Raw genomic sequence first — 17,669 nt, 5'->3', positions numbered from 1 at the left:
TGCTCAAAAACTGCATGCATTCCTGTAGAACTCTGAGCTCAAAAACTGCATGAATTTATGTAAAACTCTGTTATCTCACTTTTTAGATTAGAATCAATTCAAACATCATGGCATAGACAGAGAACACAGGGGGCCAACACCTTCAACATATTGTCTAGCTATCACCATTGTTAACAGCTAACCCGAGAATGCAACTTAAAAAAAAAGTTTTTGTGATTTACACATGAAAGAAGTGAAACTATCACTGTATTCTAACAGATGAAAGGCTTAACAATCAATTTTTCAATGTATAATTTCAGTTACATCACACTGTAAATTTTTGCTAAAAATTCTGTGTTACGCCCTCCACTATCATCTGATGAAGGAGCGTCGCTCCGAAAGCTAGTGTGCTTCCAATTAAACCTGTTGGACTATAACCTGGTGTTGGGTGATTTTTAACATTGTAAAGATTGGTCGTCAAATCCCTGAATAAGCAGGACACAGGTTTCCAACTCAGCATTTAAAGTCTATATCAGAGAGTCAGAGATCTACAGTTCAGCAAAGAGCCCTTCAGCTCACTGACTCTGTGATGGTCCAAACAGCCATCTAAATCTTTAAAATCTATGGGTTTAGGAAGCCAATGTTTCCACTGATCTTGTGAATTCTTTTTATTTCAAGAGAGAAAAATGATCATTTTCCTTTAGTTACTGAGAGATAATAAAGTTGCACGTCTCAATTCTGCAACTGTCACTGTCTCTAAGATACTGGTCAAAATTTTCACCTGTAGAGCCACAATCCGTTGATACACATCCTCTCTCATAGACATGTCCACATCAAATTCTGAAAGGTTCTTGTCAGCCTCAGTGCAAGCAGCACGCACATCCTTGTTGTCAGAAACATGCTGTAGAAATGTAAGATTGCTGTGTTCCACTGAAAGAATTTAAACAAGGATGTTAATGTTTTTGCTTAAAAAATGAAATGGATACTAGTAGTATAGCTTATGAAGATGGTTACTGTGAAAATAAATCTACTATCTAACTGTAAGTAGTAATGAAAGAAAGGCCGGTGTTGATATAGTTTCATGTCACCTCTCTCAGAAATATTTCAAAGCAATTCACACAACACCAAGTACAATGATGGCTGCTAGCCAGGAAAACAAGTATCATTTTACCGTATTTAAAATCAGTTAGGTCTAGTTTAATAGATTAAGTGAAAATTGAGAACTTGACAACTCTTGCTTCAGTTAATTCATTAACTGGAAGATAATTAAGACTCAGATTAAGTCATATTAAGCAAGTGTGTGGTAAGAACAATAGGTAAGAGAAGGAATTGATAACTTTCAGAGTTTTATCATGTAAATCTGATTGCTGAATAAAATTAACACTTATTGCATTTCTAGTAAATGCACATTAATATGCTTTTTTTAACTGAAATAAACTTTGTGCTCCAAAATAAACTATGTTTTACCTAAATGTTTCCACCTCAAACATTATGAAAGTTAGCAACCTCCAGGCAAGGACCTTGGTGAATTTCAGGTCTTACTAGATTTTGAGATAGAAAGTTAGGCTGACTGAGGTTGGAGCGCAGGATAGCTTTGTAAGCAGCTGATCAATTGTCTGGAGCTACAGTACCAAAGTAGTGCCAAACCGAATTATCAATTAAAAGAAAAGAACTATGGATACTGGAAATCCGAAATGAGTTTGAGAAATCAGTTCTGGAGCATCTATAGAGACTGAAACATAGTTAACATTTTGAATGCGACCTTGCTCGAGAATTACTCTCTCCATAGATGCTGTTAGGCCTAGTAAGTTTATCCAACGCTTTTTGCTTTTATTCTAAATCGAACTATTCATACAAATTATTTTGTTTTACTAAATTAAATTGGTGGACAGTACATTTTATAAATGTCCAGTTTTGGGACAACTGGATTTGAGATACCATATTTGCACTATGATTGAAATGATGTGGAGGTGCCGGTGTTGGATTGGGGTGGACAAAGTCTGAAGTCAAACAACACTGGGTTATTGACCAACAGGTTTATTTGAAATCACAAGCTTTTGGAGTGCTGCACCTTCATCAGGTGAAGTGGAGAACTGCAGATGCTGCAAGTCTCAAACTGTTCTGCCAGATTACACGTAATTGATTTATGCAAATATACACCCAAATCCCTCTGTTCCTGCACCCCTTTTAGGACTGTACCCTTTATTTCATATTGTTTGCCAATGTTCTTGCTAAAATGAAGTGCTTCATGTTTCTCCATGTCAAGCTTCATCTGCCACATGCCTGCTAATTCTACCATTTGTCTGTTTTTTTTGAAATTTAACAGTATCCTACTTATGGTTCATATTGTTTCCAAGTTTTGTATCATTTGCCCTGCAGACCAAGGTCTGAATTATTAATACATATCAGGAAACGCAAAGGTGTCACCAATGACCCTGGGGAAGTGAACTTTAAACATTCCTCCAATCTGTAATACATCTGTTGACCAATACTGTTTCCTGCCATCCATCCAACCTTATATCCATGTTGAAACTGTCCTTTTTACTTCATGAAAAGTGAGCTTAAATTATCTTCAGGAAACTGGAGCAATTGAATGATTAACTGGGCACCCTCTAAGGAGCAACCTTTGACATTGACAACATAGGGATGATACATTGTCATTAGAAGCATTTTACGGTTCTATCACACATATATCATTGTTAATGTCTTTTGCATGAGAACAGATGGAGTCCGTTATTAAAATTCAACTCAATAATTGCAGGTGTGCCGGCGAGACAATAAAATTCAGTTGTAGTTGGATTTTGTTTGATTCTTTCATGGGATGTGGGCATACTGACTGTGCCAGCATTTATTGCCTGTCTCTAAATGTTTTGGAGAAATTATCAGTGAGTTTTATTCCTCATCTGCTGCAATCCTTGGCGTGCAGGGACATGCTCAATGCTATTAAGAATTGAGTTCCAGAATTTTGACTCAGTGACAATAAAGGGGTGGTGTTATAGTTCCAAGTCAGGATGTTATGCAACTGGGAAAGGCACTTGCATCTGGTGGTGATCACTTGCATCTGTTGCCCTTGTCCTTCTCGGCAGTAGAGGTCACAGGTTTGAAGGTGCTGTTGAAGGATCTTTGGTGACTTTCTGCAGTGCACCTTTTAGACACACACTGCTGCCACTGTGTGTCAGTGGTGAAGGGAGTGAAAGTTGAAGGTGCTAGATTGATTGATTAACCATGTTATCTTATTTTTAAAATTCTCAAAAAGCCAGTACAAACACTTCCGCATCGTAACAATTCTGTGATTATCCTAAGTGACAGGAAGAACATGTTTTGGGAAGAAACATCAGGTTAGGTTTCAGACAAATTCTATTCTTGACAAACTGTATAGACAGGTAGTCAATGCCTGCACCTGGGATATCTGACCCAACAAGATAGCCACCAGAAAGGCATTTCTCCAATTAAGGAACTTTAATTACCCAAACCAATGGCTCAAAGCATATTCAATTAATGATCTTGATTCACATGGGGCCTTATATGCATAAGAACATAAGTTTATCCTCAAGAATCAAGAAGATAGATAATTGAAGGGAAACTGTAAATGGCTGGTCCCACTTTCTCCATCCAAATCATCATGTTATGTACCTGTGCACTAACTTTAGGGTGGCACAGTGGTTAGCACTTCTGCCTCACAGCGCCAGAGATCCAGATTCAATTCCAGCCTTGGTTGACTGTCTGTGTGGAGTTTACACGTTCTTCCTGTGTCTCTATGGATTTTCTCCAGGTGCTCTGGATTCCTCCCACAGTCCAAAGACATGCAGGTAAGGTAGACTGGCTATGCTAAATTGCACCGTAGTGTCCAGGGATATGCAGGCTAGGTGGATTAATCATGCTAAGTGCAGGGTTACGGGGATAGGGTTGGTGGCTAGGCCTGGGTGAGATGCTCTTCAGAGGGCTGCTGCAGACTTGATGGGCCAAATGGCCTCTTTCCACATTGAAGGGATTTAATGAACTCTTTCGCAGGGGTATTTCCCTTACCCCTCCAGTAGCATTGCCTCCTTCGAACACCACCTTGTACCAATCTTTCACACACATCCGTTAATAATTCTTATTCTTTATGGCCCAGCATGCCTCATGCTCAGAGAAATTTCTGTGTTAAATTCATCTGAATTGGGTGGAATATAGTGATGAGGAACACACTTCACTGTATTTCTAGCCTCTGTTCCCTTGCCCCAGTTTTAAATTCAAAGGTGTCAAAAGAATAATCGTTCATTTGAGGCAAAATATACATTGATGATATAAAAATTGAAGGAATAACATTTTGACATGCCTTCCATATATCTTGCCTTCTGAGCCTTTGCTACAGGATTCATCTGTTAGACATAGGAAAACGGCATTCTCCTGGTATCTTTGGTACATCTGCAGATTGATTTTAAGATGCACAAATCCAGCAGCACAATGTTTTGCTTATGTTTGATTACACTGTGGTAGTAATACTGAACCAATAATCCAACAGCTCAAACTGATGATTTGCAGCCTTCAGTTTAAATCCTACCACCATAATTAGGAAGCTAGATACAATCAATTAAATAAATGCTAAAATTAAAAATCTAATATCAATGATAGAAACCATGAAACTATTGGGTTATTGGAAAAAACATCTGGTTCACTAATACCATATAGCAAAGGAAATATGTCTTTATCAGATCTGACCTATGTGTCACTCCGACACATATGACTGCATCTTAACTACCCTCCCAAATAGTCCAGCAAGCCACTTCGTTGCATTCAAGGTAATGGCTCATCAACAACTGGAGATAAACAATAAATTTTGGCATTGCCAACGATGACCAAATCCCATGAATTAGTAAAAAATGGCGAACACAGACATTTCTTATTTATTGTCTCAAGACTTACCATCATACTCAACATCCATATTTGCCAGAGCCATCAGTGTATTTTTATATGTGACATCTTTAATGTCTAATGTTCCGATAGAGTCATACACTTGTTTGCTTTTGTGAATGAGAGCATCTGTCCGATCTCTGATTTGATCTGGTGTTAGATTCCATTGCAATTTGTTCATAATCATTATTCTGGAAACATTTGTAACAGAATTTAGAACAATTTCTGTTGCTGCAAGCACATGAAGAGAGTCTGTGGACACAAGCTTTAAGAAATAAAATAATAAAACAAACGTTTTGGACAAGCATTTTGTACATTTTGCATTAAAACTTAATACATTTTTCTGCATATATTTGAAAAAGAATCAAAAAATGATTCTGTCTTACTGCATTTCTGGGTGTATACAACCTACTTGGATTTTAATACATTTTTGTTATTCTACAGTGCATTCATTTTTAGTTTGATCATTAGCAAATGACCTCGTGTTCCTCTGATGGTTCAGCAGGTAAATGAAGTGCATTTGTGACACTTATCCCACTATGCCATGAAGTTCTCAGGTTCTGATAAGGCTCGATGTTGCTTATTTTTATATTCAATGGGATGCTTGCAAGGCCAACCATCACTGCACATCCCTAAATATATGAGTCACCTTCTCGAACTGCTGCAATCCATGAGGTGTAAATATAATCACTATGCAGTTAGGGAGTTCCAGGACTTTGATCTAGTGCATTTGAAAGATCCATGATGTAGCTACCTTGCTGATTCAGACAATTGGATAACATCTAGAAACCATTATAGTTGAGCTCAGTGAATCAGGATGCTAAATAAAACAAAGTCAACCAGGCTTCTCAGTCCTGACTGCAAAGCCATGTCCTGAAAACACGTATTGGTGAAGGGCTTGGAAGGGAATTTGCAGATGGGATATTCCCATGTATCTGCTGCCCTTGTCCTTCTAGATGGAAGTGGCTGTAGGTTTGGAAGGTGCTGTCTAAGATTTTCTGCAGTGCATCTTATAGATCAAATACACTGCTGCATTCAACCTTAGTAGTGGAGGAAGTGGACGCTTGTAGATGTGATGCCAATTATGTGAGCTGCTGCTTTGTCCTGGATGGTGTCAAGCTTCCTAAGTGTTGAAAATGGGGAGTATTCCATCACACTCCTGACTACTGAGCTAGGATGGTCATATATTAGTTTCAGCTCTGAACACTGATAGCATCGAAAAGCATCTACGTGCTCTGTGTCCTGTTTTCTCAACCCGCAAATTGCTAGCATTCAGGAGAAGGCAAAGAAATTGTAATAAGTCACTCCCAAGTTTCCTTTGAAGCACAGCAGCATTGACACTAATACTTGGAGGAAGAGATGTACTTAAATATGAACTAAGAGCAGGAATAGCTTGAAACCAAGTATTTAAAATGTCAAAAACCTGCCCATTAAGCTACATCATGATTTGGGTTGAATATTGTAAAGAATAGAATAGCAATTTATTGTCACATGTATTTCTACAAAAAAAAGTGAGAAGGTTTATAAGTCACCATACCACAGTGCCTAAATTAATGACAGAAATCATAAAGAAAAAGTGAAAAGAAGTGGTTAGCAATGCTGCCTCACAGCACCCCATCCCAGGTTCGATTCAAGCCTCGGGTGACTGTCTGTGTAGAGTTTGCACATTCTCCCCTGTCTGCATGGGTTTCCTCTGGGTGCTGCGGTTTCCTCCCACAGTCCAAAGATATGCAGGTCAGGTGAATTGGCCACACTAAATTGCCCATAGTGTTAGGTGCATTAGTCAGTGGGAAATGGGTCTGGGTGGGTTACTCTTCGGAGGGTCGGTGAGGACTGGTTGGGATGAAGGGCCTGTTTCCACACTGTAGGGAATCTAATCTAATCTAAAGTAAGAGTTCACCATTATTCAATTAATGGCTCCTGAATTCGGGGTACATTGGAAAATCAGGCCGAAACAGGCAATGCAAGGTTCGGCCAAGACCACTTCACCATGCTGAGTGACAAAGAAAAAGAAACAAATTCTGCACTGTTTATCCCACTACCTCAAGGGATATCCTGCACCACCTGCCAAAATATGTATCGGTCAGGAATGGACCTGTTCAATCAAATGAAGACCCAGTATAGAAACTTGCAACCGTGAATAGATGTCATCTTCAAATCCTAGGACAGTTAAATACAATTATAAAAAAAACTCATTTTTAAACAGTCAGACTTATAAACTGTATCTATTAAGTTTCAATTTCTCTGAGCATTGTCAAGGGAACATTCCTTGGCAGCAGCACTTCCTGGTAATTAAAGAAAATAGCAATAAGATTAGTCTGATGGCCTTGTTTCTGTGAAAAAAAATGTACAGGGCAAATATTTAGATAAGTACAGATGAAACAAGTTTCCAAATATGAACAGCAATGAGAGCAAGGATCTACAATTCTTTCCTAAAATATCCTGATTGAATCAATAATTTATGAAGTCTTTCAGACAATCTTAAAGTTTAATTTGTATTGCTTATGAGTAAAGCAGTCCCAACTGTCCAATATCAGTCATAGAATCCCGAGAGTGTAGAAGCGAGTAATTGGCCCATCGAGTCCACACCAACCCTCCGAAGGTTGTGGGCCAGCAGTGCTAACCACTGTGCTGCCCCAATTCAACTTACTTTCCATTTTCTTCCCCCACTTAGATGTGGAAATGTAGACTGAACATCTGTCATAGGATAAGTAAGCAAGGACAGTGAGATGGTGTGATATTGCCATACACAATTGGAAAATCTTAAAATAGCAGTCTGGGACACTTGCTAGTCTTTCGCCTGTCTTCACCTGTACATTATCGTCAATAATTTGGGATTTTGCGGATAGACTCAAATAATGGCAAAGTGAGGAAACCTTCCTTATTTCTCTGAGGTGAAAATAATCTATTATGTTAATGGAAAGGGATCAACGATGTAATAATTAGAACTCAAAGGAATTAAAGGAGATGTATACTAAACTGACGAGGAAAAAGAAACAGACATACTGCAAAAGAGGGAAATTAAGTAGTACACCAGAGATTTGGAAGCAGGTAATACTGACTTTTTGCTAAAAACATTCAGGAAAATTGAATATGGGGCATAAGGTATTGAAGGTATAATGATGAAGTCCAATGTTTAATGATGTTAATTCATCACTGCATATGCTAATGGCAGCTCAGGAGTGAAAGGATGGAAACAATCATGTAAGGTATAGGGTGAACTTGAAAGAAACCTAGATAGAAAATAAAATAAATGATTAAGGAAACTCAAAGAAAATGGAAAAACAATGTAAGAATAAACTGTTACATTTTCATTATTAACACAAAATCCAGATCAATATGTAATAAATGTCATAAAAACAAAAACATAGACCTCGACCCAATATACCGGTCACTGCAATGAACAACCGGAACTGGCAACCAGAAGCAGCAGGAACAGAATCAAACAAATTCCAGAGGACACAGTACAGCAGCGCTTCAGGAGGATCCAAAGCACTGAAGATGTCACCGAGACAGGGGACAACATGTCTGCAAGTTAACTTCCCAGCTCAGCCAACATACCCCCACACTACAACAACCAGCACTCAAGATACAAATTTTGACGCAAACTTCGACTACTGTGAGTACATTGTGCAATTCACTAGGACCGAGTATTTTTCATCTGTTTAAATAACACTACAAAGCTTCACAATTTTATTTACAAACATGAAACTAGCAGTTACACTTCTTTGCTGTAGGTGTGACATGAACCAAAGCTCGTAGCAAAGTGAAACTCTCTTTGTAAAAAGCAATCTGGTTCATTTATATACAAGAGGAAAAGAAATCAGCCATCCTTGTTTGATCTTGCCTTCATCCGGACCCACAGGATCTTCTGAAATTTGCTAATCTAGTATTGAAACTCTCATCCACACTTTTCTCACCTCGAAACGCAACTATTCCAACACATTCCTCATATGTCCACCACATTTTGTATCCTCTATAAACTCTAGATCACCAAAACTATGCCATTTCCGTTATAGCATGGAGCAAGTGCCATTCTCCTATCATATGTTGGCTCTGGTTAGGCAACGTCATTCTTTAAAATTCTTTTAGTTTTTAGATAATTTCATAACTTCACTTATCATTACCCTGTAATCATCTCCGGATCCAGAACTCACTGAGATATCTTCCTTTTATTCTGGCCTCGTGTGTGTTCCCAATCATAACCATTATTAGTTACCATGCCTTAATTTGCCACAGACCCAAATTCTGGCATTCCTGACCTCCACCTCTCCAAATCTATATCTCACCTTTCTCCTTTAAACATTCCCTCGAACAGGTCTTTTATCATCTCATCTAATGTCTCAATGTCTTTGATTTATAAAAGTCCTGAGAGGTGTCTTGGAATGGTACATAAATATAAATATCTTCCAGTACTTGGTCAGCATTTTTGAATCGGAGGTAAAATGTTTCCATTTCAATTTGATGTGTTCTGACCTAGGTGGTAAGTACAATATATAATCTGAAGACTGCCAATGAGGAGGGGAGGTGGTGCTTGTAGGATTGGCTGGATGGGTTGTTTGGAGGTTTGTGTGCTCCCTGTAATGTCTCAACTTCACCTCTGCATGTTCTTGAATTTTTGTTTCTCCATTTTGGTCAGTCACACAAGTCACTGCAAGTTGTAGTGAATCAAGAATGTGGCTCACTCCCATGTTCAGAGATGCTTTGAGGGAATTACTGAAGTTTCTGCTGACTTCTGGGAGTCTCCCACTCCATTTGAGTTCCCTGTTAACAAATGTATTGGGATTCTGGTGTCAAGCATATAGGCTATGGATCCTGTCAAGCAGGTCTGGTTTTGATAATTAACATCTCAATGTCAAGCAAATGACTTTACAGAAGACACTGTTGTTGGACTCACCAGATTCAGAGGATCTTGTGTGAGAACAGCTAGTGCCAATTGCCAGTGCTTGTCCAAGTCTCTGAAACCTATAAGAATGCAGGAATGAGTGCAGCCAAGTAAACCATGATCCCAGTCACAGGGTTGAGATCCTGTTTCTGAAATATCTTTTCCAAACAAAAACAGTTGTTGCTGGAAAAATTCAATTCTGAAAAGGGTCACTGGACTCGAAATGTTAACTCTTCCTTTTCTCCAGATACTGCCAGATCTGCTTAGTTTTCCAGCAATTTCTGTTTTTGTTTCTGATTTCCAGCAACCGCGTTCTTTGTTCTTTTTTAAACTCTATACCTTTGTTGGCTAAAGATTAAGCTGACTCACAGGAGGCTGCAATGAATTTTGTCATCTATGTCTTCTTTTATTTAGAGAAGCTCCCAAGATATTGAAAGTAGTATACATTTTCCAGGAATATTTAAGTAGTTATTGGAAAGGCAGAATATTGTTCTTCATTTTTTAATGGATATTGGCAGCACCAGCAAGGCATGCATTTATTGTCCAAACTAATTGTTCTCGAACTGAGTTGCTCGGCCATTTCAGAAAGTGCTGTGGGAATGGAGTCACATTGTAGGCAAAAATCAAACAAGGATGGCTGATTTCTTTTCCTTATGTATATTAATGAACCAGATTGTTTTTGACAAAGAGAATTTCACATTGCTAGCTAGTTTTGATTCATGTCACACCTCCAAAAGAGAAGAGTAACGGCTAATGTCATGTTTGTAAATAAAATTGTGGAGCTTTGTAATGTTATTTAAACAGATGAAAAATACATGGTCTTCGTGAATTGCACTACATACTCATGGTGATCAAGGTTTGCATCAAGATTTGTACCTTGTGCCAGTTGTCGCAATTGTGGGTATGTTTGCTGAGCTGGTAAGTTAAGATGCAAATAAGTCATCCCTTGTCTCAGTGACATCTTTAGTGCTTTGGAGCCTCCTGTGAAGCGCCGCTGTACTGTGTGGCCTGGAATTTACTTGGTTCCGTTCCTGCTGCTTCTAGTTGCCAGTTCCAGTTGTTCGTCATAGTGACCAGTATATTGGGTCTAGGTCTATGTTGGACCCACAGACTCCATTAACAAACACAGAAACCTAGACCCAATATACTGGCCACCACTATGAACAACCAGAACTGGCAACCGGAAGCAGCAGGAACGGAATCAAGTAAATTCCAGGAGACACGGTACAGCAGCGCTTCAGAGGAGGCTCCATGGCACTGATGTCACCAAGACAGGAGACAACATGTCTGCAACTACCAGCAAACATACCCACAACCAGGACAACTCATGGTGGTCATTTACATAAGTGATCCTCCAGCTCCAGATCATGTGCAGCCACCTCTCCATTCACAGCATCATTGGTATCCCTGTCTTTGGTAACCCAGGCCCCAGTTCCAACTCTTCTTTTTTTTTGGCCTCTCCAATATTGAGTCGTAGAAATGAAAAGCATAGAAACAGACCCTTTGGCCCAACTTGTCCATGCTGAACAGATAATCTTGTGTCATTTGCCACATAACACCCATATTCCTCTAAACTCTTCCTATTCATGTACCCATCCAAATGTTTTTTAAATGTTGTAGTTGTACCAGCCTCCATCACATCCTCTGGCAGCTCATTTCATACAGGCACCACCCTCTGTGTGAAAAAGTTGTCTATTAGATCCCTTTTAATTTTTTTCCCCTTTCACCATAAACCTCATCTAATTTTCAAATTCCCTACCCTGAGGAAAAACTCTTGGCTGTTCACTCTATCCACATCCCTCATGATTTTATAAACTTCTACAAGGTCACCCCTCAGCTTCCAAAACTTTTGGGAAAATAGCCCCAGTCCTTATAAATGTTTTCTGAACGCTTTCAAGTTTAACAACATCCCCTTGGGACAAGAAATGTGTTAAATTCCCTCAAAAGTGGAATCCAGGCTTTGGACCACATCCTTCCTACAGTGGGGAGATCAGCATTGAACATAATATTCCAAAAGTGTCCAAACCAATGTCCTGTACAGCTGCAACATGACATCCCAGAGGGATGGGGGTGAGAGTAGTTGTAGGGATGGGTGAGGGGATATCTTTGAAATGGGGGGGGGGGGGGGCAGGGGCAGGGATGCCTTTATATTTTGTCATTTTTCCAGAACCTGGCAATCTTTCAGTGTTATAACAGGGAGTGGGCGAGTAATGAGCTTTGAATTGTTATGGCAGCCACTATTAAATTCCTCCCATTTTACAATGTTCTTAACCGGGCTCACACTCCACTGTTCACTTGAAGAAACCCCCAAAGAGTAGTAAGGGACTCCTGTTCCAGTCATGAGTAAACGACGACGACGACAACAACATCACCAACTGTTACCACCACTCCATCAGTCAGCATAAAAAAACCTTATATTTAGTTTGTGCGGCGGGCCAACGTAGTTCTGCCACTGGATTTCGGGAGAAATTGTTCCACGCGCGGTATCGTACGACGTCCAGTTGCAGAAACCAAAGGAGACGGTTAACCGTTGAGCAGCCGCACGTGACTCACCGTCTAGACACCCCGCCCCCACACATCCCCGTCCCCTAAAGCTGCAGCCCGTCTAGAGCAGTGTGCGCTTGCGTGCTGCCCAATGGCAGGGCGCTCTGGAATGTCGTGCAGGCGGCCGCGAGCTTCCGGGGGGGGTCAGCGCAAGCGGGTCCGCCTCAAGATACAGAAACAAACACGTACACGCAGGTAGCCAGCCCCAAAGGAAAAACAACACGAAAACTTGCAAATGATCCATACTGGAACGACTTGTCTTGGCGTGCCTAAGAACTCTGTGCCCCTGAATGTTCAACCCCTAAATGCTTATTGTTTTGTCTTTATACGTTTCTTTCTGTCTCTGGGTCGCACACGCTGCAGACCGCAGCTTTTGCACTCAGGGCTGTAGCTGACTCTCCATCGGGCGGACTCGATGAGACAGAATGGTTGCAGCATAGGATGTGACCGTTCGGCCCGTTGATTGCATGTCTGTTCTCTGCAAGAGCATTGTATTCAGAACCATCTTGTTGTGGTTCTGTTCGCTGAGGTGGGAATTTGTGTTGCAGACGTTTCGTCCCCTGTCTAGGTGACATCCTCAGTGCTTGGGAGCCTCCTGTGAAGCGCTTCTCTGATGTTACCTCCGCATTTATAGTGATTTGTATCTGCCGCTTCCGGTTGTCAGTTCCAGCTGTCCGTTGCAGTGGTTGGTATATTGGGTCCAGGTCGATGTGCTTATTGACTGAATCTGTGGATGAATGCCATGCCTCTAGGAATTCCCTGGCTGTTCTCTGTTTCGCTTGTCCTATAATAATAGTGTTGTCCCAGTCGAACTCATGTTGCTTGTCATCTGAGTGTGTGGCTACTAAGGTCATGTCGTTTCGTGGCTAGTTGGAGTTCATGGATGCGGATCGTTAGCTGTCTTCCCGTTTGTCCTATGTAGTGTTTTGTGCAGTGCTTGCATGGGATTTTGTACACGACATTGGTTTTGCTCATGCTGGGTATCGGGTCCTTCGTCCTGGTGAGTTGTTGTCTGAGTGGCTGTTGGTTTATGTGCTGTTATGAGTCCTAGTGGTCGCAGTAGTCTGGCTGTCAGTTCAGAAATGCTTTTGATGTATGGTAGTATGGCTAGTCCTTCACTATAAATGCCAGAGGAAACATCACAGAAGCGCTTCACAGGAGGCTCCCAAGCACTGAGGATGTCACCTAGGCAGGGGACGAAACGTCTGCAACACAAATTCCCAGCTCGGCAAACAGAACCACAACAACGAGCACCCGCGCTACAAATCTTCTCCCAAACTATCTTTCTGTTCTGCCCCCATCCCCAACATCATGGCAGATGTTGAGATCCAAATTCAGTTTAAAAAAATCTGGAATTACAAGGTCGGCAAATTGCGACTGTGCATCCATTGTCATAAAACCCCATCTAGGTTCACTAATCTTGTTGTGTTGGGAAAACACAAAACAGATCTGACCGCTTGTACAGAGAGAAACAGTTAACATTTCAAGCCCGGTGGTCTTCATCAGAACTGAAAATAACTGGGAAAAGGTATTACTTATGATCACAAAGCAGGGGGAGTGAATATAGTATATAGAAAGGCTGCAGAGCGAGAGAAGAAAGGGATAGGCAAATGAAAAGATTGTTGTTGGTATGCCGAGACAGCAATAAAAAAACGCTGCTGCTAATGAGAAATATAAATGGTTGAAAATGGGTTGGCTGTACTGGAAGTAACCCAATACAAAACAGGACCCTGGCATGGGGGGTGGGAGGCAGAGTAATGAACATGAATAAGGTTGTGAAATCATGACATTCAATGTTCAGCCTTGAAGGCTGTAAGGTACTCAAGTGAAAGATAAAGTTTTTCTGCTGCGTGCTAACTTATGGAGTAGTGGCAACAGTTAATGTTGTAATCGAAAGTGTAGTTCCTCCAGCGAGTGAGGATCTTCGTGGACTAAGGACTTGGCAGGGAGCTGCTACAAGTCACCGCCTTCCATTATTTTGAACAACCTTTACAGGCCAGTTGGGATGAAGCACTTCATTTGTTAATTGGCAGTGGGTGCAATTGTGAAGTGGAACTCTCTGTTCAGAGCTTAATTTAGAAAAAGTTTAGAAGGTGGCAAAGTTCTGTTCTGCCAACATCCCATTTAATTAAATTCAATTCCTGCCTCTGGGCCCAGATAATTTGACCCTGTGGCTCTTTGAAATTTAACACCATCATCTCACAGTTCACAATACTTTAAAGTTTCATGTCATCTGCAAATATATGAAATGGATTCCTAAAACAGACGCCTGAGGAATGCACTCTAAGAGATTGAAAAAACAGCCATTCCTCTCAGTTTCCTGTCACTCAGCCAATTTTGTATCCATGTCACCAACATGTATTTAGGTTGAGATTTATAAAATCATGAGGGGCATAGATGAGGTGTTGAGGGGTAGTTTTCCTAGTGTGGGGTAGTTCAAAACCAGGAGGTATATTTTTAAGGTGAGTGGAGAAAGATTCAAAAAGGACATGAGGGATAACTTTTTTATGTAGAGATTGGATTGTGTGTGAATTGAACTACCAGGTGAAGTGATGGATGCCGGTACAATTATAACATTTAAAAGACATTTGGATAAGTTCATAAATAGGAAAGGTTTGGAGGGATATGGGTTATGCACAGGCAGGGGAGACTAGTTTAGATTCTCTACCGTGTGGAAACGGGCCCTTCAGCCCAACAAGTCCACACCGACCCTCTGAAGAGTAACCCACCCAAACCCATTTCCCTCTGACTCATGTACCCAACACTATGTGCAATTTAGCATGGCCAATTCACCTGGCCTGTGGGAGGAAACCAGAGCAAACCCACGCAGACAAGGGGAGAATATGCAAACTCCACACAGATAGTTGCCTGAGGCTGGAATTGAACCTGGGACCCTGGTGCTATGAGGTAGCAATTGCTAACCACTGAGCTACCCATTTAGTTTGGAATGGGGTTAGTGTGGACTGCTATGTCAAATTGCTATATAGAGTACAGGGATGTACAGGCTAGGTGGATTACCCATGGGAAATGCAGGGTTATAGAGATAAGGTGGGTCTGGGTGGGATGCCGTTCGGAGGGTTGATGTGGATTCGAAGGGCTGAATAACCTGATTCCTCACTGCAAGGATTCTATGATTCTGATCTGCAGACTGTCACATGCAAGGCAGGTAATGCTGAAAGGACTGGGGAGAGGAGTTGTTTTGTACGCTCTCTTCAACACCTCGACATCACCTCCTCACATTCCTCCAAAATCTACCAAAGTGTTCAGTGTTTTCCTGAGTGAACACACCATTTCAATTAGTCACAAGCCAGGGACTCCCACAAGCTGGCAGAGATGTTTTAAATCTTCAGGGATTCTTTAAAGATTGGATTTGGTGATTAGTACTGAGTGTGGTAGTTTGGAAGAGGATGTTTCTGTTTGACCACCTTTCTTGTTACAGAATTTGGAGGATCTTGCGAAGATGCCACTGGTGATGTATTGAAATCTCCAATGTTTTGAGATGCCTGTTGTACGTGATTCAAATATTTGAAACATAAGTAGGAATGTGGGTATCACTGCCATTTGGTAACCGATGACCATAGTGTTGGGTTTGAAACATGAGTACTCAAATGCTCTCATCATCAAATCGTGAAGTTTGAGGTGGCATATTGAAGGCAAAGATGAATTTCATCATCGATACCTGCTTTCAATATGAAGCAGCTTCTAAATTTGGAGAACTCTCTGCATTTTCCAGGATCTCACCATAGATATTAACTGATGGGTAGCTGGCTGTTTTTAGTGAAACGACCATTTTCTTATATACATTTTGGGTAAATGCACACATAAGTGTTTTCTGCACATGGAGCTCAATGATTGAAATTGCAGTAGTTTTGGTTTTATAATGAAGGTGGTGTAAGGTTGAGCAATTCTGAATGGAGTTAAAGTGTCATGGATGATTTTGAATATTTTATGAAGGTACTATTAAACACATTTGGTTATTAGTGATGGATTTCCTGTAGCACTTATTGACACCGTTGAATATCTATTCACTTCAGAGTTGCATTCAAAGATTTAGGGCAGCATGGTGGCTCAGTGGTTAGCACTGCTGCCCTGTGCCAGGGACCCGAGTTCGATTTCAACCTCAGGTGACTCTCTGTATGGTGTCTGCACATTCTCCCCGTGTCTGCATGGGTTTCCTCCGGGTGCTCCGGTTTCCTCCCACAATCCAAAGATGTGCAGCTTAGGTGAATTGGCCATGCTAAATTACCCATACTGTTCAGGGATATGTAGGTTATGTGCATTAGTCAGGGATAAATATCAGATAATAGGGTAGGGGAATGGGTCTGGGTGGATTATTCTTCGGAGGGTTGGTGTGGACTTGTTGTGTCGAAGGGCCTGTTTCACACTGTAGGGATTCTATGATTTCCATTGTTTTTTAAAAAAAAAATTGGAAAGCTGTTGACAATTGGTATAGTGGCACAATGGTTAGCATTGCTATCTTAGCACCCAGGACTCAGGTTTGATTCTGCTCTTGAATGACTATCTGCATGGAGTTTGTATCTACTTCCAATGTCTGTGTGGGTTTCTGCTAGGTACTCCTGTTTCCTCCCACTGTCCAATGATGTGTGGGCTATGTGGATTGACCAAGCTAAGTTACCCTGCAGTGTCCAGGGATGTGCATGCTGGATGCATTAGCTATGGTAAATGCAGGGTTACAAGGATAGGGTGGGAGTCTCTTTGGAGAGTTGGTGCAGACTCAATGGGCCAATGGTTTCTATCTGCACTGTAAGGAGTGTTTGGTTCTATGACCATTGTTAACATTCAAGTCATGATGTTTCAGCAGTAGTTTTTTTCACCCCTTTTTTAGTTGAAAAAAAAATGTGATTCAACAAATTTTCTCTGTGGGACATGAATAATTCCACTCCAGCTTCTTTCATCTCTTCAAACCCAATTTCTTTTATTAAGGTGATGATCTCCCACTGAAACTTGGGGGCAACATGATAAAATTATTTGAAGTTGTGGACATATTTGGATTCCATGTTTAGCTTAATAACATTCATGCACGACAATGCAACTTTGTCCCATGAATCAACAATAGTTTAGGTACGTTGAGAGTACTGTGGTACACCTATATTTTCTAATTATTGGTTTCCTCTAACCATCTGTTTCCTTGATAAGTTGTGAATTCTTTGACAATATTAAACTGTCAACTTCATTGTTGCCCTGATCCATGAGGTACATAAACAAATTTGTGTTATATGTTAGAAAGGGGAAGTGATGGCTTAGTGGCCTTATTGCTGGACTATCAATCCAGAGACCCTGTAGACTACAGTTCAAATCCCATAATGGTAGATTTTGGAATTTGAATTCAATAAAAATCTGGAATTAA

The 17,669-nt window shown here is 40.7% G+C and overlaps 1 protein-coding gene across 11 annotated transcripts in view; it reads right to left on the bottom strand.

The window, feature by feature from the left end:
* The window catches only part of LOC122557939 (neurolysin, mitochondrial-like), a 59,310-nt gene extending 46,981 nt beyond the window's left edge, over nt 1-12,329 (bottom strand). For 6 of the 11 annotated variants that reach the window (XR_006313988.1, XR_006313989.1, XM_043706176.1 and 3 more), the window contains exons 1-2: nt 4,885-6,515; nt 761-909 (exon numbers count right to left, since the gene is read on the bottom strand). Coding sequence is in view for 9 of the 11 variants with exons in the window: in XM_043706176.1 (XP_043562111.1) it covers nt 761-909; nt 4,885-5,221 (486 nt within the window). In the remaining 2 variants the exon portion in view is untranslated. The other 5 variants (XM_043706203.1, XM_043706232.1, XM_043706195.1 and 2 more) reach the window with 5 other exon arrangements.
* Between the last annotated feature and the right edge of the window lie 5,340 nt (nt 12,330-17,669).

Source organism: Chiloscyllium plagiosum, chromosome 2, assembly GCF_004010195.1.
Source record: "Chiloscyllium plagiosum isolate BGI_BamShark_2017 chromosome 2, ASM401019v2, whole genome shotgun sequence".
Classification (NCBI taxonomy): Eukaryota; Metazoa; Chordata; class Chondrichthyes; order Orectolobiformes; family Hemiscylliidae; genus Chiloscyllium; species Chiloscyllium plagiosum.
This window is presented reverse-complemented; position numbering and strand designations above follow the sequence as displayed.